Here is a 27152-nt window from a genome sequence, read left to right as displayed (position 1 = left end):
CAGCAGAACACCCCTCTGCTCGCACCCCCGAGCTCCATTCACCAAGCCCTGCCCCCGGTCGCCCCCTGCCCGCACTTGGCAAGCGGCCTGCACTCGCCCTGGCAGCCTTGTCAAGCTCTGCGGTTACAGTTTTTTGAAAAATAAAATGGCGATCGCAAAAATGCACATATTTGCATGTGAGTGAAAATGCGCATTTTCACGAATGAGCATATTTGTGTATACGAAAAGGATCGGCTATATATGAAAATACGCATTTTTGCGCATTCACAAACATGCCCATTCGCAAATTCGCGCATATTTGTATTTTTCAAGGTCGACTAGGCCAGTGGGGTGAGTGTGGGCTGCTCGCTGAGCATGGGAGGGGCTCAAGCATGATTCGAGGACTGGCGAGCAGGGGCTGGATGGGCGCCCACAGAACCCGGATAGGGGTGGCTTCACACATCCCTCTCAGGGGAACATGCTACTGGTGCACATTCTCTAAATCAGGGATCCAGAACCTTTTTCAACCTGAGAGCTGAATTCCATTTCAGAAAAGCTTTTGGGGGCCACATTCCAAGTGGTAGGTGGGGCCAGAGGCAAAAGGGGTGGGGCCCAAAAGTCCAGCATATTTTAGCTGGTCTGTTCTTACTGCCAGTAACTCAGCCTTAGGAGAAACATTTCAGCCTCACAGAATGGGGAAAAACTGCACAAAAGCCAGGAAACCACCAAACGATTGGTAGTTGGGGAAAGGGGATGGAGCCAGAGGGGAGAAGGCAGGGTCATCTGGAGAACCCCAGAAGGCCAGATTGGGATGCAGGAGGGCTGGTTTTGGCCCCTGGGCCTGAGGTTCGGCACCCCTGCTCTAAATTCTGGATTGCTTGCTTGCTTGATTAAAGGATAAATGATGCATGTATACAACTAAGTGTTATTTATTTGCTTTATTCCAAAGCTCTCTTTCTGTACTGGATCATGGCCTTTGTTACCAAAACGGTCAAGCTGGTCAGATATTGCCAAGAAGGGGTCTATTTTGGTCAGCTGCGTTTCTGCATCACCGGAATTATGGTTGTGCTCTATGGGCTGTTAATGGCAGTGGAGATCAATGTCATACGTGTTAGGGTATGTGTTTCTTGAGATATATTGCTGGCAACCTTACAGTGTGATCCACAAGCCACTGGCAAGTGGGGTAGTTTTGTCCTTGTTAAACTTGTTTGGAGTTATTTATTTTAAACATTTCTGTGCTGCTGTTCATTTCTCCCAACGCTCTTGTCGTCTCTCTTCCAATTCTTAGGGTGTTTCTTTTTTAAATTCTAGTTTATAGATTAAGGACCACATAAAACTAACAATTACAGGTGTGTTGTGTAATGGTTTTGGAAGAGGATAGATATAAATCCCCCTGTCCCTTTTCTCACACACTCTAGCAATTTCATCTTGTTTGGTCTGCTGATTCCTGTCTCTTTCATGCCATGCAAGTCTCTTCACCTGTTGGAACTCATATCCAGTTCTGCTGAATGGCCTGAAAGGCAAGGAACTAAGTGAAATTCAGTGCTGCAGTAGAGGAAAATCAATTCCTTCCTATTGTTTTCATGGAAATCTATTGTCCTCATTCCTTAGTTTCAGAATGGGCATTTATTCATAAATGTAAGATGTGAAAATGTGCCAATATTAACAAATTTTCATGCAGGAAAAGAGTATTGTTTTTATTGTTTGTTTGTTTTTTGGTAACTGGCTTCCTGCCCCCACCTTGTATTTTAATAATTATGGGGTGAATAGGGGAGGCATTAAATAATCCCTTTCCTCTAACAGGAGCAGCTGAATTGTAATCCACTTAGGGCGCAATCCTATTGAGATAGTTGCTAGGCTCTGAAATTGGAGGCTACCGACTGTCTAATGCAGGGCAGATGGAGGAGATCCTCTTCTCTGCATCGTGACCGCCCTGCATTTGGGGCTAGATGCACACTTTCGTGCTTCTAGCTGTACATTCGGGGAGGGGGAGGAAAGGGGCCTGGAGGCTAGATAGGAAGCTATCAAAAATAGCTTCCACGGTCTCCTCCCCTCCCTGCCGCTGGGAACACCCCATTTTCTCCCTCTCTGCACTCCGTTTACAAGCGCAGAGGTGGTGGCGGTGTGGAAAGAACCATGCCAGCTACGAGGAGGAGGGGGAGGGGTGGGGAGTGCAGTTTCTGGGAACCAAGGTCAGGTGACCTCGGTTCCCAGAAACTGAAAAATCCAATGGCCATCTAGACACTGTCTAGGCAGCCATAGGATTGCTCTCTTAAGGCGCTTCTGATTCGAAACTTGTTGCTCTTTGTTTTAAAGATTGGGACCCCAGGAGGACCAAATTTGCTCCCTAGTCCGGAGGTTCTGTGTTAAGTGCTCAGCCTCAGCCTCCACTCTGTCTGTGTGATTGATCAGAGAAGTCAAAGTGCAAAACAGTTGCTTTCATTATGCAAACTACAGTTAGATCAACCACGCCTCAAGTTACAATCAGAATCCACGAACAGCCAGGAAGTACTAAATCTCTAGACAGCTTTGCATAATACAGGGCCACATAGTCTACAAGCAGCACTTTGGTTAATGCACTATGTTAGATAGTTGCAATGAAAACTGGCGTCGGCCGTCTCTTCGACTACCTGAGCGGCTGGTTAAGCCCCTCCCTCAGGGTGGGTCCTTCCAGAGAGACCTTCCCTGCGCGGCCAGCCTTTAGGAATGCCTCACGAGTTGACGTTGCTTCTCTTGCTTAGCCCGATGTCTCACCTTTGGATCTCATATTTCTAACTCCTCCTCCTCCTCTGGCATTCCCATGGGTGAAGAGGACCCTGGCTGGCTACTTTCCAGCTGACTAGCTTGCACCTGGAACCGCCACTCTGGGACTGCCAGTCTCCTGCAACCTTGGCGCCTCAGCAAACCCCTCCGCCTCCTCCCCCTCAGACTCCGAATCACCCATGTCTGTTAAAAGTGCCTCTGCAGAGGCGCAGGGTTCAGTCCCTACATTCTGCACCACTGGGTTCGAGTGTTAGACTATGACTGGGAGACTCAGATTCAAATCCCCAGTCTGTCATGAAGCTCGTTGGGTGACCTTGGAACATTCCCTCACAGTCCAACCTACCTCACAGAGAGAACCACATTTGCCACCACGAGCTCCTTGGAGGTAGGGCAAGATATTAATAATAATAATAAAAAATCACATGCCACCTAATATGTTCTGTGCGGCTGTTTTATCACCAGAGATATGTATTCTTCCCAAACCCTCAAAAAGTAAAGCCTCCTGAAGATCTTCAGGATCTGGGTGTGAGGTTCCTCCAGCCCTTTGTCAACTTGGTCTCCAAGGCAACATATTGGTGGATGAACACACTTATCATATCGGCTCACAGGAAGCCAATTGACCTGAAGGCGATTGGGAAGTTGCCGATAGCAATGCGAGCACTTACGAACTACGTCTGCTTGAAAGATGCATATGAGGAGCAAAAGGTAATGGGTTGAACTGACAGAAATTCCTATCCTCAAACACAGAGCAGTGGTTTATCAACTGCATTCCCCCAGAAACTGTATTATGGTCACCACAGCTAAAAAAAATATATTATAGAGCTGGAAAAAGTGCAGAAAGGGGCAACGAAAATGATCAAGGGGCAGGGGCATCTTCCCTATGAGGGAAGGTTACAACAGCTGGGATTTTTAAGCTTGGAAAAAAAGGAGGGTAAGGGGAGACGTGACAGAGGTGTACAAAATTGTGCATAGTATGGAGAACGTGGATGGGGAGACATTTTTCTTCCCTCTCTCATAATAGTAGAACCTGGGGGTATCCTCTGAAGCTGAGTGGTGGGAGATTCAGGACAGATAAAAGGAAGTCCTTCTTAACACAGCACATAGTTAAACTATGGAACTCGCTACCACAGGATGTAGTGATGGCCACCAATTTGGATGGCTTTAAAAGGGGATTAGATAAATTCCTGGAGGAGGAGAAGGCTCTCAATGGCTACTAGTCCTGATGGCTATGTGCTACCTCCAGTACCAGAGTCAGTATGCCTATGTACAGCAGTTGCTGGGGAACATGGGCAGGAGGCTGCTCTTGCACTCATGTCCTGCTTGTGGGTTCCCGGTTGACAGCTGGTTGGCCACTGTGTGAACAGAATGCTGGACTAGATGGACCTTTGGTCTGATCCAACACGGCCCGTCTTATGTTCTCATGTTCTTATATGGTGCTTTCAAATTTGGCCTTACTGTTAGGCAAGTGAGTCAGTGACATTTATTAAGGTACCCCTAAAGTAAATGTAAACTCTTTACTTCAAATATCTGTATATCTATATCTAAAATTTACCACCATGAGCGGAAGATTGTTTAGGTTTTCTGCCACATGCATGCAAGTGTTTTGGACCGTGTCTACATTCCCTGGAGGTCTGTTATACAAACATAGATATCTGCATTATTCCAAGTGTAGCTGGCTGCTGCTGCCAGTCTAGGTCAGTTTTCTCTACACTGACTGGCAGCAGCTGTCCAGGGGCTCAGACAGGAGCCTTTTCAAGTCCTACCTGGAGATTGAACCTGGGACCTTTGACATCCAACCATATTCTTTACTCAATCCATATTGAGTACAGCCCCTCCTTCATAAACTATAGACCATTTAGTGTTGCAGCACCGCCCTCTAGAACCTGATCCCCATTGACATCAGGCAGGCATCTTCAGTCTTGATTTTTAGACATCTGCTCAAGACCCTCCTCTTGATGCAGGCTTGCCCTGAAGGGTGATCCAGCCAGTATGGTTAAAGTTGACCTGTGATTATTTTACTATGTTTCTATTGTTCTATTGTATTTATTTATCATTTGTGTAAACTGCTCCAATAGCCTACAGGAAAGCAGCATATAAATCTATGTAATAAATAATAAATAAATAATTATAGCCTACCTTTCTTCCATTGGGGCAGCCCATATGGGGCTCTCCAAGCAGCGACCAGATTGATCTCCTTAACTCAGCAAGGCCGATGGATCATATGTCTTCTGGTCAGGCCAAGGATTCCTCCTTACTGAGAAGATCAGTAGTAGTGGAGAAGTTCTTCCCTTCCCTGCAGAACAGCTTGTCCACCCCTCCTAATCGTCCTCTGTAATGCACAGTTGCAGGGGAGGAATGTTCATATTCAGTAGTGCTGTCTTAGGCAGCAAGATCTAAGAATGCAAGAAAACAATGTTATAATTCACGCAGAAGTCTTTTAAAGATGTGTACATGAATAATATTGTTTTATCTTATTCTCATCTTTCTTGCATTACTGTGGGGCAGGGCCACGCACAGGACGGAGGGGGTCCAGTGCCTCTCAGCAGGCTTTGCTCACCCAGCAATGGCGGTGGCAGCGCTACTCAGATCAGAAATGGCTGGCCACCATTTTAGTTTCCAGCAATACCCCTGATGTAGCATTGTTCCAGGGCTATACTAAAATAGAGGCCAGCAGGTCTTCAAGCTCATATTAGTTCACTCCTTGCATGTTCCATTAAAAAAAAGAAAAAGAACCATCAGCAGATTTAGGAAAGTTCTGCAACTTACAATACATCACAGCTTGAGACCTGAGGAAGCTGTGTACTTATGTCATTGTTTATGCTCGAGCTGCAGACTCACTCGTAGGGATCTGGCTAGCTGTTATTCATGTACAGCTGGCTCGTAAGGCTCCTGTGAAGAGGAGGATTAAATCAAACTGTTCCTGTCTGAAACGGAACAGAGACAGCCTTGAGTGCATTCCTTCCCTACATAGAACACAGGAGTCTGTTCTTCCCCGAAGCCTTTTATCACACTTTAGTGAAAGACGTTCAACATGACGCTGACCGAGCTCCCCACCACAATGTTGTGTCTGAGATAACTTAACAGGAGGCCATAGCTTAAGAGTAATGTGCATGCTGTGAATGTACCAGGTTCAAGCCCTGGCACCTCCAGGTAAAGAGAGTTCTTAAGTAGCAGGACTGAGAAAGGGACCTCTGCCTGGCATGCTTGTTTATTTTGGTATTTATACCCAGTGTCCCCCCCACCATAGCATACAGGGACTCTCTTTAAGCTTTCAGATGGACAGAGAGGATCTGCCCCCCGCCCTATGTTCATGCTACATGAAGAATGAAGCCCTGGAAAGCGCTTTGGAGAGCTGCTCAAGTGAAATGTGTCGGAACTCGACTAATAAATATTCATTCATATTTATATATTCATAAGGAAGCCTTCATATGCTGTTATTGAGCATACTTTGACTTTTTTTCAGGGTGGACTGATTTCAGTGATTGAGATCAGCAAGAAAGAAAGACCGATTTAAGTAATCGATTTAAATCTAGTTTCCAATTGATGCTCTGTCAGGTATATATATTTCCTAAACAATGCTGCAGATCCAAGATTTGCACATCAGGCAGAGCAGGGGTGGGCAACACATGGTCCACGTGCATCCCGGGAGCCCTCCTCACCAAGGGTGCCGTGCCACCCCTCCCCCCTGCCCATGCTTCTGCCCTCACTACACAGGGTGTGTGAGGGAGTCTTCCCCTCCACACACACGTAGCAGCAAAACCAGCTCCTGCCAGTTTGCCAGTCCACAGTTTGGCAGGTTGGCAGGAGACTGATTCTGCTAGGAAACAGGTGTGCAAGGAATTGTCTCCTCACACACCTCTTTCCCAGCAGACCCAATTTGCTGGAAGACAGGGCGTGTTGGGATTACTCTCCTCACATGCCCTGATTCAAAGCTGAATCAGTCCCCCACCAGTAGAAGTTTCTGCTGGATGCAGGCACGCAACTAGAATCTGCTTGTGCTGAAAAAGAGGGTGCCGGAGGAGAATCATCCTTGTGCGCCTTCTTTCCCAGCATGTTAACTGGGAAGACGACAAAGGTAAATCTTCTTCCTCCCAGTTATTATGAGGGGAGCACTGAGATGGGGGGGGGAGGTTTTAACCTCAGCCCCCCATCCCAGTGATTTGAGTCATGATTGCTGGGAGAAGGGCAAGGTTAGAGATAAGAACATTAAGAAGGCTCATCTAGTTCAACATTCTTTTCGCACAGTGGCCAACCAGCTGCCCATGGGAAACCCACAAGCAGCACCCTCTTGAACATTATCCAAGACTCTGGGATTGTATGCGGGGGTGGGGGTAAGGTTAAAGCCTCTACCCCAATCCTCCCCCTCATCCCAGCAACTTGGATCATGATCACTGGGAGGAGGAAGAGACTTTAACCTCTCCTTTCTCCCAGTCATCATGATCCAAGTTGCTGAAGTCATGGAGGAAGTGTGTGTGTGTATGTGTAGGTGTGCGTAGGGGGAGGAAGTGTGCGTCACGCACATATATATGTGTGTGTATATGTGTGCATGAGTGTGGTTGGTTCGCACACACAGGTGCACGCATGGTGGCAGGAGTGGTGCGGCCCCTGGGGGTTCGGGGGTGTGTGTTGAAATTGGCCCTCGGAGCTCTCCTGAAGTTGCCCGCTTCTGAGGTAGAGCATAAATATTCATATCTGAGAAATGATCAAATTGGTTCATCCTTTACACAGAAAAGCCTTCTTCTTCAAGTCAACAGCCTGGTTTGTACATCACGATAAGTGAGAGTTATGGGGGGAGCCTAGCTTCGTGATTTCTCTGTCAATTTCAGGGGAGAGACAAGACAGAGTTCCTGGTTCACATGTCAAGCTCAACAAACCATGGATGGAAGGTCCGTGGTGTGTTTTGCATCAGGAATGACTGGGCAGCATCATTCTTGTGATATGCAAACCAGGCCAATATATCTGGAAGAGGGTATTCAGGGTTTATTATTTAATGTTAAGCCACTTCATTTTTAAAGAGACACTTAATATTTTCATTTTTTTTAAGGTCACGTTAATTTTTATTAAACTGATTTTTATCCACCCTGCTTCCTTTTCCAGAAAGAAGTGGCAGACCATCCAAATCGTGTCCCCTCCATCTGGTTCGCCATGTATCGGGCTTTTGGGCGTCCGATCCTCCTCAGCAGCACGTTCCGTTATTTAGCTGACCTTTTGGGGTTTGCTGGACCACTCTGCATTTCTGGCATTGTTCACAGTTTCTCCAATGAGACCCAACACCCTGATTACAAATCCAACGCCACCATAACATCTAGAGTAAGTAAGCAAAGATGGCAGCCCTAACAGCATCAATGTGGATGATGCTTTTGCATGTCTCTCAGTCTCCGTGCATCTTTCTTTGCATGACTGTGCTTACAGGTGTGCATTTGCGATTATGCTAGTTCCAGAGTTCTACCAGAGATCCAACCAAATGTGATTTAGAACTGCTGCTACACATTCAACCAATTTCTTTTTTTTAATCTATTTTTATTTTATTTTTACAAATAAAATAAACATTACCAACAATATAATCAAAATCTTCAGTTTCCAACCTTACAGTATTCTAAAAAGAAGAAGAAAGGGAGGATAGCAAAAGAAGGAAGAGAAAAAAAGAAAAGAAAAAAGAAAAAATCAGAATTATATTAAACTTCAGTAAGAACAAACCAAATATCCAAACAGTCTTATAGCACAGAAATAGAAGCAAACAATCCATTTCCATTAGCCATAAATTACTATTCAGTTAACACGTATTAATAAACATTAAAGGTTTAGCCAGTAAGGAACAGCAACAACAATAATTCCATAGTGATATTAATAGTAATAATACTAATACAAAGGGGGGGGGGGAAGAGAAGTTTAAGAGAAGGATAAAAACAGGAACCAATCATTCGTATATTTTAAGTGGTATCATATCTAAAAATAGATTTATATGTGTACTCTCGCATGCACACACAAATATGCACTTTATTACAATATAACATTAAAAAAGAGGAGAGAGAAGAAAAGAAATGCAAACATTTATCTTTGGCCTACTGCCTGACCACTTATCACATTCAACCAATTTCATAAGACTTAATACACCACAAATATAGGGCGCAGCCCATTCCTTCATGGGGCTCTAACAAACACACAAAGTTTTCTTTTCAGTGTCCTGAAAAGCTCCTCTTAATACAGAGCACCAAGGTATTTTGGGAGCACAGCTCCTGCCTGTGCACTGGATTGTCAGGATTAGGGAGTTATTTTAAATCAGGTATGGCCAAAGTTCCTATAGACCAGAAGTTAAAACACACAGCTCTTACAGCTGATACTGAATATAACTTTCCTTCTGAGCCCCATCTGTATTTCAGCACACTTATTATTTTTTTTACTTCATACTTATTTCTTTTAAAATTATTTTTTACTTAATCTGTATCCTGCATCTTGATCCAGAACGAATCTCAAGGTTCTTACATAAAAGGAATGACAGCTGATGATTCAGTATCACGAACCATCTAGGTAAAGCATTTAATTTCAAACCACTGATCAAAAACCAATAAAAGAGGGATCCCAGTCTAACAAAACCTTCAATTAACTGTGGCTCTGAACTGTTTCACAAAATAGATCAGGGAGACAGAGTCTCCTAAAAGCCACATGAGAAAAAGCTTGGCAGGCTCCCTTAAGCAAGGACTCCATAGTGAATGGGGTGCCCATCAAAATGCTCCTCCTTTTTGTAACCATGTTCCCCAGAAACCCGACACATTCAGGCCTTACGGTCAGTCATTCCAGATCACGTGATCACCTGTTTCCTCTTAGACAGTTGCATGCTGGGTTCACTTAGAAGGTTACTTGGTAGGTGACCAAGGTGAGGAAGGGTTAGATGCAGGAGGAGGGCAGAGCTGGGGATGAAGCCAATGGATGCAGGAAAGAGGAAGGGCCACTGGGTAGACTGTGCCCAGGAGAAGTTGGAGAGTAACTTAGGGGATTGAGAGTGCGGGGTCATCTGCATGTGTGATTTAGTGCAGAGGGAGAGCACTTCAGGGTCGTTTGTGACACATGCAGAAAAGGGCAACTAAAATGATCAAGGGGCTGGAGCATCTCCCCTATGAGGGAAGGTTACAACAACTGGGTTTGCTTAGCTGGGAGAAAAGGAGGGTAAGGGGAGACATGATGTTGTTGTTTAGTCGTTCAGTCGTGTCCGACTCTTCGTGACCCCATGGACCATAGCACGCCAGGCCTTCCTGTCCTGTGCTGTCTCCCGGAGTGTGCTCAAGTTCATATTCATTGCATCGGAGATGCTATCTAGCCATCTCATCCTCTGCCGTCCCCTTCTCCTTTTGCCTTCAGTCTTTCCCAGCATCAGGGTCTTTTCCAGAGAGTTTTCTCTTCGCATTAGGTGGCCAAAATATTTCAGCTTCAGCTTCAGTATCTGTTGTTCCAATGAGCAGTCAGGGTTGATTTCCTTTAGGATGGACTGATTTGACCTTCTTGCAGTCCAGGGGACTCGTAAGAGTCTTCTCCAGCACCACAGTTCAAAAGCATCAATTCTTCGGCGCTCAGCCTTCCTTATAGTCCAGCTCTCACAGCCATACATTACTACTGGGAAAACCATAGCTTTGATTAGACGGACCTTTGTTGGCAAGGTGATGTCTCTGCTTCTTACTATGCTGTCTAGGTTTGCCATAGCTTTCCTCCCAAGGAGCAAGCGTCTTTTAATTTCATGGCTACAGTCACCGTCTGCAGTGATCTTGGAGCCCAAGAAAGTAAAATCTGTCACTGCTTCCAATTCTTCCCCTTCTATATGCCAGGAAGTGATAGGGCCAGATGCCATGATCTTAGTTTTTTTAATGTTGAGTTTCAAACCAGCTTTTGCACTCTCCTCTTTCACCCTCAACAAGAGGCTATTTAGATCCTCTTCACTATCTGCCATTAGGGTGGTATCGTCTGCATATCGGAGGTTGTTGATAATTCTCCCGGCAATCTTAATTCCGACCTGTGATTCATCCAACCCGGCGTTTCTCATGATGTACTCTGCATATAAGTTAAATAAGCAGGGCGACATTATGCAGCCTTGTCGTACTCCTTTCCCAATTTTGAACCACTCGGTTGTTCCATGTCCAGTTCTTACTGTTGCTTCTTGACCCTCGTACAGGTTTCTCAGGAGACAGGTAAGGTGGTCTGGTACTCCCATCACTTTAAGAATTTGCCACAGTTTGTTGTGATCCACACAATCAAAGGCTTTAGCGTAGTCAATGAAGCAGAAATAGACATTTTTCTGGAATTCTCTTGCTTTCTCCATGATGCAGCGAATGTTGGCGATTTGATCTCTAGTTCCTCTGCCTCTTCGAAACCCAGCTTGTACTTCCGGTAGTTCTCGGTTCGCATACTGCTGAAGCCTAGCTTGTAGGATTTTGAGCATCACCTTGCTGGCATGTGAAATGAGCGCAATTGTGCGGTAGTTTGAACACTCTTTGGCGTTGCCCTTCTTTGGAATTGGAATGTAAACTGACCTTTTCCAGTCTTGTGGCCACTGTTGAGTGTTCCAAATTTGTTGGCATATTGAGTGCAGCACTTTAACAGCATCATCTTTTAGGATTTTAAATAATTCTGCTGGAATACTGTCATCTCCACTAGCTTTGTTGTTACTAATGCTTCCTAAGGCCCATGTCCGGCTCAAGTTCAGTGACCGCACTATCATGGCTATCAGGGACATTCAGATCTTTCCTGTATAGTTCTTCTGTGTATTCTTTCCACCTCTTCTTAATCTCATCTGCTTCTGTGAGGTCCCTGCCTTCTTTGTCCTTTATCATGCCCGTCTTTGCACAAAACGTTCCCTTGAGATCTCCAACTTTCTTGAAGAGATCTCTAGTCTTTCCCATTCTGTTGTTTTCCTCGATTTCTTTGTATTGTTCATTTAAGAAGGCCTTCTTGTCTCTCCTTGCTATTCTCTGGAACTCTGCATTCAGTTGGATATATCTTCCCCTTTCTCCCTTGCTTTTCGCTTCCCTTCTTTCCTCAGCTACTGGTAAAGCCTCCTCAGACAGCCACTTGGCTTTCTTGCATTTCTTTTTCTTTGGGATGGATTTCGTTGCTGCCTCCTGAACAATGTTACGGACCTCCGTCCATAGTTCCTCAGGCACTCTGTCTATCAGGTCTAATCCCTTAAATGTATTCCTCACCTCCACTGTATATTCATAAGGGATATGATTTAGGTCATACCTGAATGGTTTAGTGGTTTTCCCTACGTTCTTCAATTTAAGCCGAAATTTTGCAACAAGAAGTTCATGATCTGAGCCACAGTCAGCTCCAGGTCTTGTTTTTACTGACTGTATGGAGCTTCTCCATCTTTGGCTGCAAAGGACATAATCAATCTGATTTCGATATTGACCATCTGGTGATGTCCATGTGTAGAGTCGCCTCCTGTGCTGTTGGAAAAGAGTGTTTGCTATGATCAGCGTGTTCTCTTGGCAAAACTCTATTAGCTTTTGTCCTGCTTCATTTTGTACACCAAGGCCATGCCTGCTTGTTATCCCGGTGATTTCTTGACTTCCTACTTTAGCATTCCAATCCCCTATGATGAAGAGGACATCTTTTTTTGGAGACATGATTGTTGTTGTTGTTGTTGTTGTTGTTCAGTCGTTCAGTCGTGTCCGACTCTTCGTAACCCCATGGACCATAGCACGCCAGGTCTTCCTGTCATGCGCACTCTCCCGGAGTGTGCTCAGGTTCATATTCATTGCATCGGTGATGCTATCTAGCCATCTCATCCTCTGCCGTCCCCTTCTCCTTTTGCCTTCAGTCTTTCCCAGCATCAGGGTCTTTTCCAGAGAGTTTTCTCTTCGCATTAGGTGGCCAAAATATTTCAGCTTCAGCTTCAGTATCTGTTGTTCCAATAAGCAGTCAGGGTTGATTTCCTTTAGGATGGACTGATTTGACCTCCTTGCAGTCCAGGGGACTCGTAAGAGTCTTCTCCAGCACCACAGTTCGAAAGCATCAATTCTTCGGCGCTCAGCCTTCCTTATAGTCCAGCTCTCACAGCCATACATTACTACTGGGAAAACCATAGCTTTGATTAGACGGACCTTTGTTGGCAAGGTAATGTCTCTGCTTCTTACTATGCTGTCTAGGTTTGCCATAGCTTTCCTCCCAAGGAGCAAGCGTCTTTTAATTTCATGGCTACAGTCACCGTCTGCAGTGATCTTGGAGCCCAAGAAAGTAAAATCTGTCACTGCTTCCAATTCTTCCCCTTCTATATGCCAGGAAGTGATAGGGCCAGATGCCATGATCTTAGTTTTTTTAATGTTGAGTTTCAAACCAGCTTTTGCACTCTCGTCTTTCACCCTCAACAAGAGGCTCTTTAGATCCTCTTCACTTTCTGCCATTAGGGTGGTATCGTCTGCATATCGGAGGTTGTTGATAATTCTCCCAGCAATCTTAATTCCGACCTCTGATTCATCCAACCCGGCATTTCTCATGATGTACTCTGCATACAAGTTAAATAAGCAGGGTGACAATATGCAGCCTTGTCGTACTCCTTTCCCAATTTTGAACCACTCGGTTGTTCCATGTCCGGTTCTTACTGTTGCTTCTTGACCCTCGTACAGGTTTCTCAGGAGACAGGTAAGGTGGTCTGGTACTCCCATCACTTTAAGAATTTGCCACAGTTTGTTGTGATCCACACAATCAAAGGCTTTAGTGTAGTCAATGAAGCAGAAATAGACATTTTTCTGGAATTCTCTTGCTTTCTCCATGATCCAGCGAAAGTTGGCGATTTGATCTCTAGTTCCTCTGCCTCTTCGAAACCCAGCTTGTACTTCCAGTAGTTCTCGGTTCGCATACTGCTGAAGCCTAGCTTGTAGGATTTTGAGCATCACCTTGCTGGCATGTGAAATGAGCGCAATTGTGCGGTAGTTTGAACACTCTTTGGCGTTGCCCTTCTTTGGAATTGGAATGTAAACTGACCTTTTCCAGTCTTGCGGCCATTGCTGAGTGTTCCAAATTTGTTGGCATATTGAATGCAGCACTTTAACAGCATCATCTTTTAGGATTTTAAATAGCTCAGCTGGAATACTGTCATCTCCGCTAGCTTTGTTGTTACTAATGCTTCCTAAGGCCCACTTGACTTCACTCTCGAGGATGTCCGGCTCAAGTTCAGTGACCGCAGTATCATGGCTATCAAGGACATTACTATCATGGCTATCAAGGACATTAAGATCTTTTCTGTATAGTTCTTCTGTGTATTCTTTCCACCTCTTCTTAATCTCATCTGCTTCTGTGAGGTCCCTGCCTTCTTTGTCCTTTATCATGCCCGTCTTTGCACAAAACGTTCCCTTGAGATCTCAAATTTTCTTGAAGAAATCTCTAGTCTTTCCCATTCTGTTGTTTTCCTCGATTTCCTTGCATTGTTCATTTAAGAAGGCCTTCTTGTCTCTCCTTGCTGTTCTCTGGAACTCTGCATTCAGTTGGATATATCTTCCCCTTTCTTGCTTGCTTTTTGCTTCCCTTCTTTCCTCAGAGGTCTACAAATTATGCATGGTGAGGAGAATGTGGATAGGGAGACATTTTTCTCCCACTCCCATAATACTAGAGCCTGGGGTCATCCTATGATGCTGACTGGTGGGAGATTCAGGACAGATAAAAGGAAAGACTTCTTCACACAGCACATAGTTAAACTATGGAACTCGCTACCACAGGATGTAGTGACGGCCACCAATTTGGATGGCTTTCAAAAGGGGTTGGACAAATTCCTGGTGGAAAAGGCTGTCAATGGCTACTTGTCTTGATGGCTATGTGCTGCCTCCAGGACCAGAGGCAATTGTACACCACCTATGTACACCAGTTGCTGGGGAACATGGGTGGGAGGGTGCTGTTGTGCTCATGCCCTGCTTGTGGGCTCCTAGTGAACAGCTGGTTGGCCACTATGTGAACAGAATGCTGGACTAGATGGACCCTTGGCCTGATCCAGCAGGGCTCTTCTTATGTTCTTATGACATCGTCACCACCACGCAGCAACCTTGCAGCTTCCCCCTCGGAAACGCGCATTTTCTGAAAGTCACTTTAGTGCTTATTTCTCCTTAAATGCGGCTCCTGAGCGCTTCAGCTGCAGTTTGCCCCATTCAGCCGAATTGAATCCTGCATGCTGGGCGTGCCTAGCGGTGTGTCTGTGCCTGGCTGTGACTTTTGGTTAAGGGGTGGAGCTGCCCCACCCCATTTCCTTATTTTCCGCCATTGGCAGTAGAGTGCTTTTGGGACACAGATTTTTCTCCATTCGCATCTTGAAAGTGTGGACACGAGGCTATGGCTACTCTGAAGTAACTCATTGCCTTCAGTTGCACTTTGCTGAGTATGGGAGCAGAGAGGGGTCAGGAAAATCTAACTTTCCAGATCAGGAAATGTGCACAGAAGTCTCCTGCCACCTCCGCCTCTCCTCAGCTGCCCGTTTCTTTTCTGCATCAGCAGCTGCTTGCAGGAGCGCAGTGAGGACTCCCTTAGGAGCATTTAGACCACAGATCAGAGGACAGGGATTGGAAGACTTGTCTTCTCCCCCCTGCCCACCCTCATCCCCAGCAGGCAACTAATAATTCCCTGGAGTTGGCTGAGCCATGGTGTGTGTGTGTGTGTGCATGTGCGTGTGTAATGACATACTCTTTCCCCCTCCTCTCGCCTTCCTGCCTCTTGGCAGTTTCCTCCCTTCATTGTTGAGAGATCCTTAAAAGCATAAGCGGGGTGGGCAAGTCTGTTGCTTCAAAGCTCCGCTCTTACGAAGCTATGAAGGACAGTAATGCCTCTGGACTAGGGATGGCAGAGAATTCTGCCACGGATCTCGGTGAGGCCGAATGCCAGTGCATTCAGCCCCCCAAAATCTGTGGCGGAACGGCCTGCCCCCCCCCGCCCCCCCGTGGATCCCCCCTGGGACGAGACTTACCTGGGGCGGATCTTCCGGGCGGCGGCGGCTGCGACGGCGGTTGCTGCGGCTGCGGCAGCTGGTCTTCCAACCGGCGGCTGCTGCCGCCATTTGCAGTCTTGTCGCTTTGGTTTTTTTTACAAGACATAAAGACTTACGTAGCCTATCACGTCTCGCTTAAAAAAAAAACAAACGCGTACGCAAATGGCGGCGGCTACGGCCGCCGCCATTTGCGTTCCTTATTTTTGGCCGTCTTAGTCTACATAAATATTTACGTAGACTAAGACGGCGAAAATATGGGGAATGCAAATAGTGCTATTTGCGTTCCCCCTTATTTTCGCCGTCTTAGTCTACGTAAATATTTATGTAGACTAAGACGGCCAAAAATAAGGAATGCAAATGGCGGCGGCTGTAGCCGCCGCCATTTGCGTACGCGCGTGTTTTTTGTTTTTTGTTAAAGCCAGACATGATAGGCTACGTAAGTCTTTACGTAGCCTATCAAGGCTGACTACAGGGACGCAAACGGCAGCAGCTACAGCCGACGCCATTTGCGTCCCTGCTAGCCAGCGGCCGGATGTCCGGCTGCTGGCGGAGCTGGCCGGCGGCTCCGCAGAATCCCTGCGGAGCGGAGCTGGCTGGCCAGGATTCCGGGGGGGAGGCGTGGAGCGCCTCCCCCCCGGCGAGGATTCCGGGGGGAGGGACAGAGCACCTTCCCCCCTCAGCGGAGCTGGGTAAGGGGACTTTCGTACATCCCTACTCTGGACAGTCTGAGTCATTCAGAATAGCCTCTTTTTCCCATTCACAGTATCAGAGTAGTGCTGTTTCAGTCACTCAGAATTGCGAAGTAGCTTCTTTACATTCACAGTAGCGCTTTTGGGCACAGGCTTTTCCCCACTCAGCACTGCTTTCCATGCACAAGCATTTACAAGCTGCTTTACCCATTGAGATAATGTAGGGAAAACTGCAGTTTTGCTGTTCCAGTCGGTTAGAATACCTCAGTAGCGGTTTTACTCATTCACAGAATGCAGCCTGTTTTTCCCATTCATATAAGCCCAGTTTTAACCTTTAATCTTCCACAGTATGATGAGAGGGGAGAGGTACGGGGTAAACTACAGGGGCTTAATTCAGCACTTCCACTAAACTTCCGCTGAGCAGGGGAGCATGGACAGGGGCAGGGAACAAGCCTCTCTCATTCACTGAACAGCACCTGTTGGGTTGAAGACATTCAGTTCTACTCCTCTCACCCAAACCTAAAGTATGGGAGTTCCAAGTGCTGTGTGACCGGTAGGGATGTTAGAGAATTCCGCCATGGATCCCAGGGGGGCCAAATTCCAGTGAATTCGGCCCCCCGGAATCCATGGTGGAACAGAACCCCCCGCCCCACCACCCCATGAAAGCCCCGCGAAACGGAGCCTACCTGGCTGTGGCTCCAGCTCCGGCAGCTCTGGCCGCTGCTGGGCTGCTGTGGCCACAAATGGCGGCCGTCGTAGCGGCCGCCATTTGTGTCCCTACACCGGCCCATGATAGCCTATTTAGCCTATTTACGTAGCCTATCACAGCTAAAGCAGGGACGCAAATGGCGTCCCCTACGCCATTTGCATTCCTGCTTTAGCCGTGATAGGCTACGTAAATATTTACGCAACCTATCACGGGCTTGTGTAGGGACGCAAATGGCGTCCCCTACACAGGACGCTATTTGCGTCCACAGCAGCCCGGCAGCAGCTGGAGGCCCCGCCGCAGGTTGGCCTGGCCGGCGGCTCTGCGGCCTGGCAGGATTCCAGGGGGAGGAATGGATCTCCTCCCCCCACCTGCAGAACCCAGCGGAGCCAGGTAAGCGGGGTTTCGTATATCCCTAGTGACCAGTGAAAGTGGGATTTTAGGTGCGTATACTCTGCTTTTCTTGCTTTGTGTGCCCCTGATGGACCAAAGCGATTTCATGAAAATCCGGATATAACAGAAAAGCACTTCTCATTCTGTTTCCATGTAGATTAAGAGAAGGAGCCAAAGGAGGGAAATAATAGTGGTTTGCAAGGTAGCGTGGGATGCCTTAAGTAGGAGGGCAGAGGCCAAGTCAAGCCAGCCCGATCTTATACTACAGGGGTGGGCAACATGCAACCCACAGGCTGCATTTGGCCTCTGCTGCCCCTCACCCTCTCAGTGCAGCCCCAATTGCCCCCTACTATGCTTTTTTTTTTTAACTGGAAAAAAAGGGGGAAGTCATGGTTTGCTGCCAAACTTTCACAACAAACTGCTACAGAGGCATAGAATTGACAAGTGTACCTTAAAAACAAGCTACATTTGTCCATTCTAAGCCTCTGTAGCACCTCTCCCCTTTTTTGCTGGCAAAGTGGCAGGCGTGTGGCCCACAGCAGGGCTATGATGGCGGGGGGGGGATTGGCTCTTGGAGCACCTGTAGTTGCACCAACACCTGATGTAGCGGATGCTGAAGAAAAGCACAAGACCTGAGACGATGCTCCTCCCAAGGCAAAGATGGGGGGTGCAAAGGCTCCAACGGAGGCCGAGCCGTTTTTGTGGAGGAATGGAGTTGGAGCCAGGGTGCAGGCACAGCTGGCTCCGCAACTTCTGTATGTACTTAATCAGCCTTCGCAAAACTGGGGCCCTCCAACTCTGCTGGGGATGATGGGAGTTGTAGCCCAGCACATCTGGAGGGCACCAGGTTCAGGAAGGCTGACCTAAGTCAATAAAGACGGCGTGTGGGTGAGAGTCCTCTGTAGGCATGGTAGTTGCATGGAACCCTGTGTTGTAGAACTAACCCCAGCCAGCCCAAATCCAAAGGACGGTAGTCACACTGAAATCCCATTGGAATTAATGCGACGCAAATCAGTCACAACTGAGTTCTGTCCTATTGATTTCAACGGGACCTAAGCAGGACTAACTTAATTGTCTCAGGATTAGAGCCATAATGCTGTTCTTTTTCCACCCGCCTTTGATGTGACCGCCACCAGAATGAAAATTTCAGGAGGGAAGTAGGTTTTCTTGTAACTGCTGCCAACTTAACTGGAAATACCTCTCCGCCCCCATCCCCTAGTCTGTATTTTGGTGCAAAATGAACTGTGCATAATGTGAAGATTCTTGTTTCCGAAGAAATAAACAAAATAAGCAAGGCAGCCCTCTGTTCTTTCACCTTCAACTTGAGGGGTGGAAAATCCTGTTTGTGGTCATGTTTCAGTAGTCCCGTTCTTACAATATTCAGTTTATGTATTTTATATTACTATAGAAGCCAGTCAGACTTTAACTTGTGAGTCAGGGGGCTATAGGGCAGGAGTCGGGACTGGTTTTTCCCCTCAGCCATGGACATACCTAGGTAGCATATGACTGCACCCTAAATTGACTACGATTTCTTTAATTGTCATAATTATTATTTCTTTGTTACTAGGCTAGAGCTCCAAAAGCTCTCTGAAGTTATATCTTTCCTTTTGCTCCCAAGGTTTCTATAGAACCATACCTCACCTCAAGCGATTTCCTCAAAACCAATTATGTCCTGGCGGTTCTCCTCTTCCTGGCCCTCATCTTGCAGAGGACATTTCTCCAGGCCTCCTACTACGTTACCATAGAAACAGGCATCAACCTACGAGGGGCTTTACTGGTGAATAAAGACATTACTTCATTGGCTTGCACACTGTGAAATGTCTTGATAAGGGCTTTAAGCTATTCATCCTTTTGCTTAATTTGCTCTTTATAGAAAACTACAAGCAAAGCTGGAGTAGGATAAAAGTCAGATAGGCATAGATCTGGTTAAACCATTTATACACAGGACTAAACAAACTCCATTAATTGTTTGGCCTGCATTAAGTAGTAATTCTCCAGCACCCCTCAAGCATTACAGCAGTGGTGAGGAACCAGTTTATTTGTTCCTTATTATTCCTACACTGCTGCCATAATGTTTAAAGGCCCAGCATCACGAGGGTGGTGGTGGTGGAGGGGAATTGTATGCATCCTTCACACATGGATGCTTCCCTTCCAGGATCAAGTGGTGCCAGGTCTTTAAACTAGGAGCATCTCTACACCAGCCTAAAATCCCGCATTTAAAACAAGGCTTTTTGCTTCCATTTTAAATGCAGGATCACAACGACTCCCTTTTTCACCTGCTTCCTTTCCCCCCTCTACTTTCCTTCTCCCCCTTATCTGAGTCTTCCATATGTTTCATTGATGGAGCTCCTCTTCTTGCGGCTTTTCCTTTGTCATGGAGGGAACTCAAGCGGAACACAAGCGGGGTAATTTGATAGCGCATGATCTCTGATCTATTTAAAAATGGAATAAAGGTCATTTAGTGCGGGAGACGCCCTGGAGGTTCACAGCATCATCTAAAGGGCCCGCAAACTTCCATGAGTGAGCAATCTTAATAGCAGGATAAAAGCTCCGTGTGAAGAAGCCCTAAGGCTAGGTGCAATTTTTATCCTGTTCCTCAGCCAAAAAAGGCTCCTGGCACAGCTTATGTGCAATCAGGAAAACAAGACAGTCCCTGCCCACAGGCTTACCATCTAAAAAGACATGCCACACAAAGAAAGAGGGACGAGAAGGGAAGAGGAAAAAAAATTAATTAACCTTTCAGCAGGGCTGGTGGAATGCTCTCGTTTCCCCTCTCATCATCCTCTGTTACAGCTTTTACTGGAATGGCTGGTGGTGGTGACAGTTGAGGGAGGAAGAGCCTTCACAAAGGTGGGGGGATTTTGGTGACTTCTGGGGGGCAGGCGAATGTCACATCTTTTGGGGGTGGGACAAGGCTTACATTTTGATGAGGTTGCAGAAGGTATCTGGCCCATTTACATGGCCCATTTAAATCTGGAGGCCCCAATGGGCTAGACTGTGCATTCAGAGTGTAGACAACTATAGAATTTTCTGAACTTAGAAAGAAACTGTGCGCAAAAGTCCTGAAGCACAATTTTAATATGAATGAAGTGGATTTTTCCCTAGTAATTGAAATGATCACAAGTGGCTTAATTTACTATAGGGCCAATGAGGCTACGATGATTCTATGGGGCATACAGAAATTAGTTCTTTTGCAGGGCATAAGGATGATTCTCTTGTGTTGCGATGGGCTTGTGCTAAGCTGGTCATCTCTGTTGCTGAAACGCATGCTGCCCGTTGACTTTTTGCTTGCTTCTTTTCCCAGGCGATGATCTATAATAAGATCCTGAGACTTTCCACATCCAACTTGTCAATGGGAGAGATGACCCTGGGGCAGATCAATAACTTGGTTGCCATAGAAACAAATCAACTCATGTGGTTCTTGTTCCTGTGTCCCAATCTATGGGCTATGCCCGTTCAGGTACAGCATTGAAGTAAGGGCCTAATTTTTGGAAGACACAACAGATTTGATTGAATTTAATTGCAAAAAGCATACATTACTGAATCTTAAAGAACTATGGGACCTTAGGGGAGGGCCCCGAACATATGTGCAGCAGGTCCAATCCCAGGTTTGATCCAGGTATCTCCACTTAAAAGATCTCAGGTAGTGAGGAGCTAAATTGCACATTATTACATGGACCATGGGGGCTAGCACCACCATGGATGAGTTTGCCATCACCACCACCAATGTGTACACCCTCTTACCATCCGATACAACCTAATTGACTGATTGATTTGTTTTGCTAGATTTCTATACTGCCCAACTGGCAAATGCCCACGGGTAGTTTTACAGTCATAAAAAAAGCAAAACAATCCCCCCATTTTTTTTATTATTATTATTGCATTTATATCCCGCCTTTTTTCCTCTTGCAAGGAACTCAAGGTGGCTGACATTATCCTCCTCCTCCTCTCCATTTTATCCTCACAACAGCAACCCTGTGAGGTAGGTTGGGCTGAGAGTGTGTGACTGGCCCAAAGTCACCCAGTGAGCTTCCATGGCCGAGTGGGGACTAGAACCCAGATCTCCCAGCTCCCAGTCCAACACTCTTGCCACTACACCACACTGGCTCTCCATCAAATAGAAAACAAAAAAATACAACAATAAAAATTTCAAAGTACTTCAATATTAAGCATTAAAAATGTGAAAGAGCCAGCTGTAAAATTAATAATCAGAGCAACAGATTAAGGACTAAATGCCTGCTTGAAGAGGAAGGTTTTAACCTGGGGTCTAAATGTATATGGTGAAGGTGCCAGGCAGATCTCCTTGGGAAGGGTATTCCACAGACAGGGGGCCACTACAGAGAAGGCTCTTTCCATAGTAGCCACCTATTGCACTGTTGTGGGCAGCAGCACCCAGAGAACAGCCTCTGGAGATCTTAGCAATCAGGCAGAAACATACAGGAGAAGGCGCTCCTTCAGGTAATGATGTTGTGGTTTTCCCCACCGCCACTTACAGCTGCCGCTGATATGAAGAAGACGGGGTATGACGAAGAAGAAGGTGATATGAAGAAAGCTCACAAGGAGATGTGACTGCTCATATATGTTATGGTTAGGGCATGTGAAGCTCACCATGGGGGTGCTGATCCCAGTGCCGAGCATAATATTTAGCCCACTCGGGTGGTAGTGTACGCTGAGCAGGGGGTTGAAATCGATGGTGTTATAGGCCCCTTCCAACCATACTATTCTATGATTCTGTGATCAAAAGTCATTAAGAGTCATGACCGTGTTCCATGCATCACACTCATTATTGCCTTCTCTCTTCACTGGTGCCGTTCTGTACTTTAAGACTCCGGACTTAATGGTCTTACTGAGAGGCGGGGTCTCGTTTGATGGCACTGTGTATTATTTCACTTACTTCAGAATGTGATAAGCCAGCCCTGCTGCATTTGGGAGTCTTCCTGCTCATTCCCGCTCATTCTGTTGTGCAGTGCCTTGGTCATCTATCCCCCAAGTCCATGCCTGAATGTACTACTGCCTCTGTTCGATGGTGTCTTGCCATGGGACTCAAGGAGATATAGCATGTGGGGAAAAGGAGGCAGGTTTTTTGTCCCCAAAGTTGACATAGGAAAGGTGGTCACCACCTCAACCCTCCATTTTCCCTGTAGGAAAGAGGGTATTATAGGCTGCATTTGAGTAATCTCCTGTGGGTGAGAGGCAGAGCCAATTCTAACTGAGGTAGTGAATCTGTGTCCAACCCTCACTGTACCACTTCGGACTGCTGGTGGGGGCTCACAGGACTAGTTACTCCTCTATTTAACCCCCACCCTTCCACATAGAAAAAGTAGGTGTCAGGATTAGTTTTAGGGTAGCCTTTTCCATGACACCTAGATATCTATATGCAGTGATTATTATTTTTTAGGCATGGGGTGGGGGGGGGCATACCCTGCCACTGCAGTACAAAGTGGTATAGCCCAGACAGTGGTACAGCCCAGACAGTTTATCAGCCTAGGGAAAGGAACACTGCAGAATAATGCGTCTGAGTGATACCAGTAAGGAATTGGGAGTCTGTTTGTTTTAGGATTTTTGAAAAAGCTGAGTTTTTTAATCTCATTGTGACATCCTCCCACAATTATTATTATTTATTTATCTGTGTATTTGTTTATTTAAAGCATTTATACCCCACACTTCAACTAGAAAAACTCCCAGAGTGGCTTACAAATCATTAAAACAAGACAGTCCCTGCTAGGGTGGCTATATGTGTCCTACTTTACAGAGGACAGTCCTCTATTTGAAAGGCTGTTCAGTTCAACTCTGGTTTAAAGATAAAGCACCATTAGGAAGAGAGAGCAGGCAGAGTCCAGGCTAGCACCTGGACAACAGACTGAGGAGGCACTCAGGTCACCTGGTCACAGTCTTCCCCACAAGGGTGAGATGTGTTGTATTTCTATTTCACTTACAGTAATTATTTATAACTTTGCATCCATACACATACACAAGCATATGCAAATGTCATGCAAATTTGTGTCCTCTTTCATCCTCTTCTTTGGCAATGCATTTCCACATTTTTGGCAGTTCTTAAGTAATCCTTGTCCTCAGGCTTACAATCCAAAAAGAATGCCACAATTTATTTTTTTTTTAAGTATGGGGGAGAGAAAAAGAAAAACAAGAAAACTCAAGCAGCAGTTCTTAATGGTATATAATTCTTATAACATCCAGCTGTGAGGGAAATGGGCTGCTTACAGTTCAAAAACAGGCCTTGACAGGCATCCAAGAAATAGCTTGGTGACCTAACGTGATCTTCCTTGAAATGGCTGCAATGCAGCCGGAAGTTATTGGTCTTACAGATAGGGATGGCAGAGAATTCCACCACGGATCTCGGTGAGGCTGAATGCACCCCCAAAATCTGTGGCGGAACGGCCTGCCACCCCCCGCCCCCCTGCGGATCCCCCCCGGGACGAAATTTACCTGGGGCGGATCTTCTGGGCGGTGGCGGCTCCGGTGGCGGCGGCAGCAGCGGCGGCGGCTGGGGCGGCTGGTCTTCCGACTGGCTGCCGCCGCCACCATTTGCAGTTTTTTGGGGTTTTTTTACAAAGACGTGATAGGCTACGTAAGTTTTTATGTAGCCTAAAACGTCTGGGTAAAAAAAAAAAGAAAAAAGGCGTATGCAAATGGCGGCGGCTACGGCCACCGCCATTTGCGTTCCTTATTTTGGGCCGTCTTAGTCTACGTAAATAATTACGTAGACTAAGACGGCAAAAATAAGGGGAACGCAAATAGCGTCCACTACACTATTTGCGTTCCCCTTATTTTCGCTGTCTTAGTCTACGTAAATATTTATGTAGATTAAGACGTCAAAAATAAGGAACACAAATGGCGGCGGCCGTAGCCGCCGCCATTTGCGTACGCGGTTGTTGTTGTTTTTTTCCCCAGAGCTCTCTGTGGCCGGAAATCCGGCTGCGGACGGCTCTGGCCTGGCTGGGCCTGGCCAGCTGCTCTGCGGAGCTGCCGTGGAGCACAGCTGGCCGCGGAGGATTCCGGGGGGGGGAGGAATGGAGTGCCTCCCCCCCGTCCAGGATTCCGGGGGGAGGGACAGAACGCCTCCCCCCCCCCATCAACATAATCTGCAAAAGGTAAGTGACTTTCGTACATTCCTGCTTACAGAGTGGGGCCTTGGCCTTCTGGGGTCTAGTAGGAACCTGCCAGCATCCTATCAGTCCCACCAGTGCAGGTAAAACAGGAGTTTTAGACATTATAATGTTAGTTTCTTGAAAATAGTTATTGGATTTCGTTTTTAGATTGTTACCTGCCCTGAATTTTCGAGTTAAGGCAGAATAAAAATGTAGGGCAAAATCCAGACAAAGATAAGTGGTTTTAAATATCATTGATTCAAACAGCTGGTATTTCAGCCAATGTTTTACTTTTATTCTTTTCTCCCTCCCTCCTCAGCCCCACAGGGCTCCTGGAGTGGCTCACAATAAAGTGTAGCAAATAAACATACAATAAATTACAACATTCACAGCCAAAATTAAATCAACAACATACATTAAGGGTGCAATACCATGGTCCTGGGAGAGCATCCCAGGGACCATAGGATGTTTTGGAGTCCTCCTCCTGAGGCTGTAGACACTGCTACGACCTTGGGTAGAAAACTCTGTGTTCCGATCCCTCCCCCTGCCCCTTGCAGCTGCTGTGCAAAGAACCATGGCAGCTGCATCCCAAGGACACAGATGTGACTTCAGGGAAAGGAAAAAGGGGGCATTCCAGTGGGTGGTGGGAGGAGGAGGAGCCAAGATATACTCTATCCTATGGCCTCTCTGGCCCTGGCCCCACCCTGCCAGCATGACTCCACTAGACAGGCTCAGAGGTTCATCTAGTGGGAAAAAAATTAAAAGGACGATGGAGAGGTGAAAATCACTTTCGTTGCTTGTCATAACCCCCTAGCAGCCTGGCCCGACATTGGGTACTTGGAAGCCTCCAAGATTGGAGTCTTCTGTCTGGCGGGCCGCAACCCAGTAGGTTGTGCCCTTAAGCAATAAACAGCAATGGAATCCATAATGAGCAAAAACGTCAAGGAACTACCACCATTACCCCTTTCCTAAACGAAAACATTGGAATCCTCTAAAGGCCGGAAGAGACATGACCAGGCAGACTTCTCCAGGCAGGGGGTTCCACAGGAAGGGTGCCCCCATGGAAAATGGCCTGAACTTGAAAAGTTGCTATCTGTATCTCTACAAGCAAGGGAACACAAAGCAGGACCCCCTATAAATTATGCCGCCAATCAATTGATTGATCATAATCACCACTATAACTTGAATCGTCTTCAAGGGTTCACCATAAGGATAGCTGCTGCTGCTGTTGTATTCAAAATTTGTGCACACCCATCACAGCTGAAAGGTGTGCATGCATCATTTGATTTTGGTGGCCTTGCGCAAGTACAAAACCTAACCAATGAAGCGATCGTTAGACCATCTGTCCATGTTTATGTGCTGAATTCTGGACCCGACAACATTTCCTAAGTCTCTGTATTTCTTCCCCCATTTTTGTAGATCATCATGGGTGTGATTTTGCTGTACTACTTACTAGGATACAGTGCCTTGGTTGGTGCTGCCGTCATTGTACTGCTGGCTCCGATACAATATTTCATCGCGACAAAGTTGGCTGAGGCTCAGAAAAGCACCCTGGTAAGTCATTCCTACACAGGGCACCTGTAGAGAGTTAGAGCTGGTGACTAGAATGGAATCACTGGAGTTCTGTTCCTGGCCACGGTTAGCTTTTGCACATGCTGCTTAAGGTCTCTACTTGGGCTTTTCCACTGCACACTGGTTTCATATCAACTACAGTAAGAAGAATATAAATATTATTTTTGCATGGAAAAGCATTCCATTTAAATAAATGGAATGCTTTTCCATGCAAAAATAATATTTTATTTTTTATTCAAATGGAATCTATTTTCTTGGCAATAGCATTTTTAAAAAAATACTGACTGGTGACATCAGCTCAGTTCGGATGATTCTTCAAGCCAAGGGTTGGCTCCCTTCTCCTCTCCCCTCTGGCTTTACTTTCAGTTTGTAGTTTGGCACTAACCATAACTTACCATGATGTTGGAACTGCCAGGCTACAGTAACCCTCCCTTGCCCTCCAAACTGGAATCAGAAATTACAGTTTGAAGTGGAGGGTTGTCTGACTTGAGACATTATCTTCAAACACCTTCAAACATGTGAATGAGAATCGTATGAATGATACCACTTGGATCAATGCCCAGTTTCATTACCTGAAGAAATAACAAAATAGGGAACTTTTTAGAAAGGATCTAAAAAATGGAAAGATGGCTTTCTCAGTCAGTCTTCCCCTCCCCCCTTTCATTTGCTTAATTTTTAAAAGTATGATTTAATGTAGTTTTCTTTTTCTGCACCTATTTTCCTTTAATGAAAAAAAAGGACTATTCTACAGAGAGGCTGAAGAAAACTAATGAAATACTGAAAGGCATCAAACTGTTAAAGCTCTATGCTTGGGAACACATCTTCTGTAGAAGCGTGGAGGATACAAGAATGAAGGAGCTGACGAGTCTCAAAACCTTTGCTCTTTACACATCTCTCTCCAGTAAGTAATTGTGTCCCACATGTAACAGATTGATTAGTAGACCTTGTTTTTTTTTCATAGAATCATAGAATAGTAGGGTTGGAAGGGG

At 46.2% G+C, this 27152-nt stretch overlaps 1 protein-coding gene across 2 annotated transcripts in view; it reads left to right on the top strand.

The window, feature by feature from the left end:
* Positions 1-27152, top strand: part of ABCC9 (ATP binding cassette subfamily C member 9) — a 141704-nt gene that overhangs the window by 23762 nt on the left and 90790 nt on the right. For both annotated transcript variants that reach the window (XM_084811694.1, XM_084811695.1), the window contains 7 exons: positions 929-1095; positions 3205-3447; positions 7840-8052; positions 19104-19262; positions 20790-20945; positions 26011-26145; positions 26902-27064. In XM_084811694.1, the coding sequence (XP_084667820.1) occupies positions 929-1095; positions 3205-3447; positions 7840-8052; positions 19104-19262; positions 20790-20945; positions 26011-26145; positions 26902-27064 (1236 nt within the window). The remainder of the gene's footprint in view (positions 1-928; positions 1096-3204; positions 3448-7839; positions 8053-19103; positions 19263-20789; positions 20946-26010; positions 26146-26901; positions 27065-27152) is intronic.

This window comes from Heloderma suspectum, chromosome 7, assembly GCF_057233095.1.
Source record: "Heloderma suspectum isolate Gila_16-S chromosome 7, 16-S_ref, whole genome shotgun sequence".
In the NCBI taxonomy this organism is placed as follows: domain Eukaryota; kingdom Metazoa; phylum Chordata; class Lepidosauria; order Squamata; family Helodermatidae; genus Heloderma; species Heloderma suspectum.
This window is presented reverse-complemented; position numbering and strand designations above follow the sequence as displayed.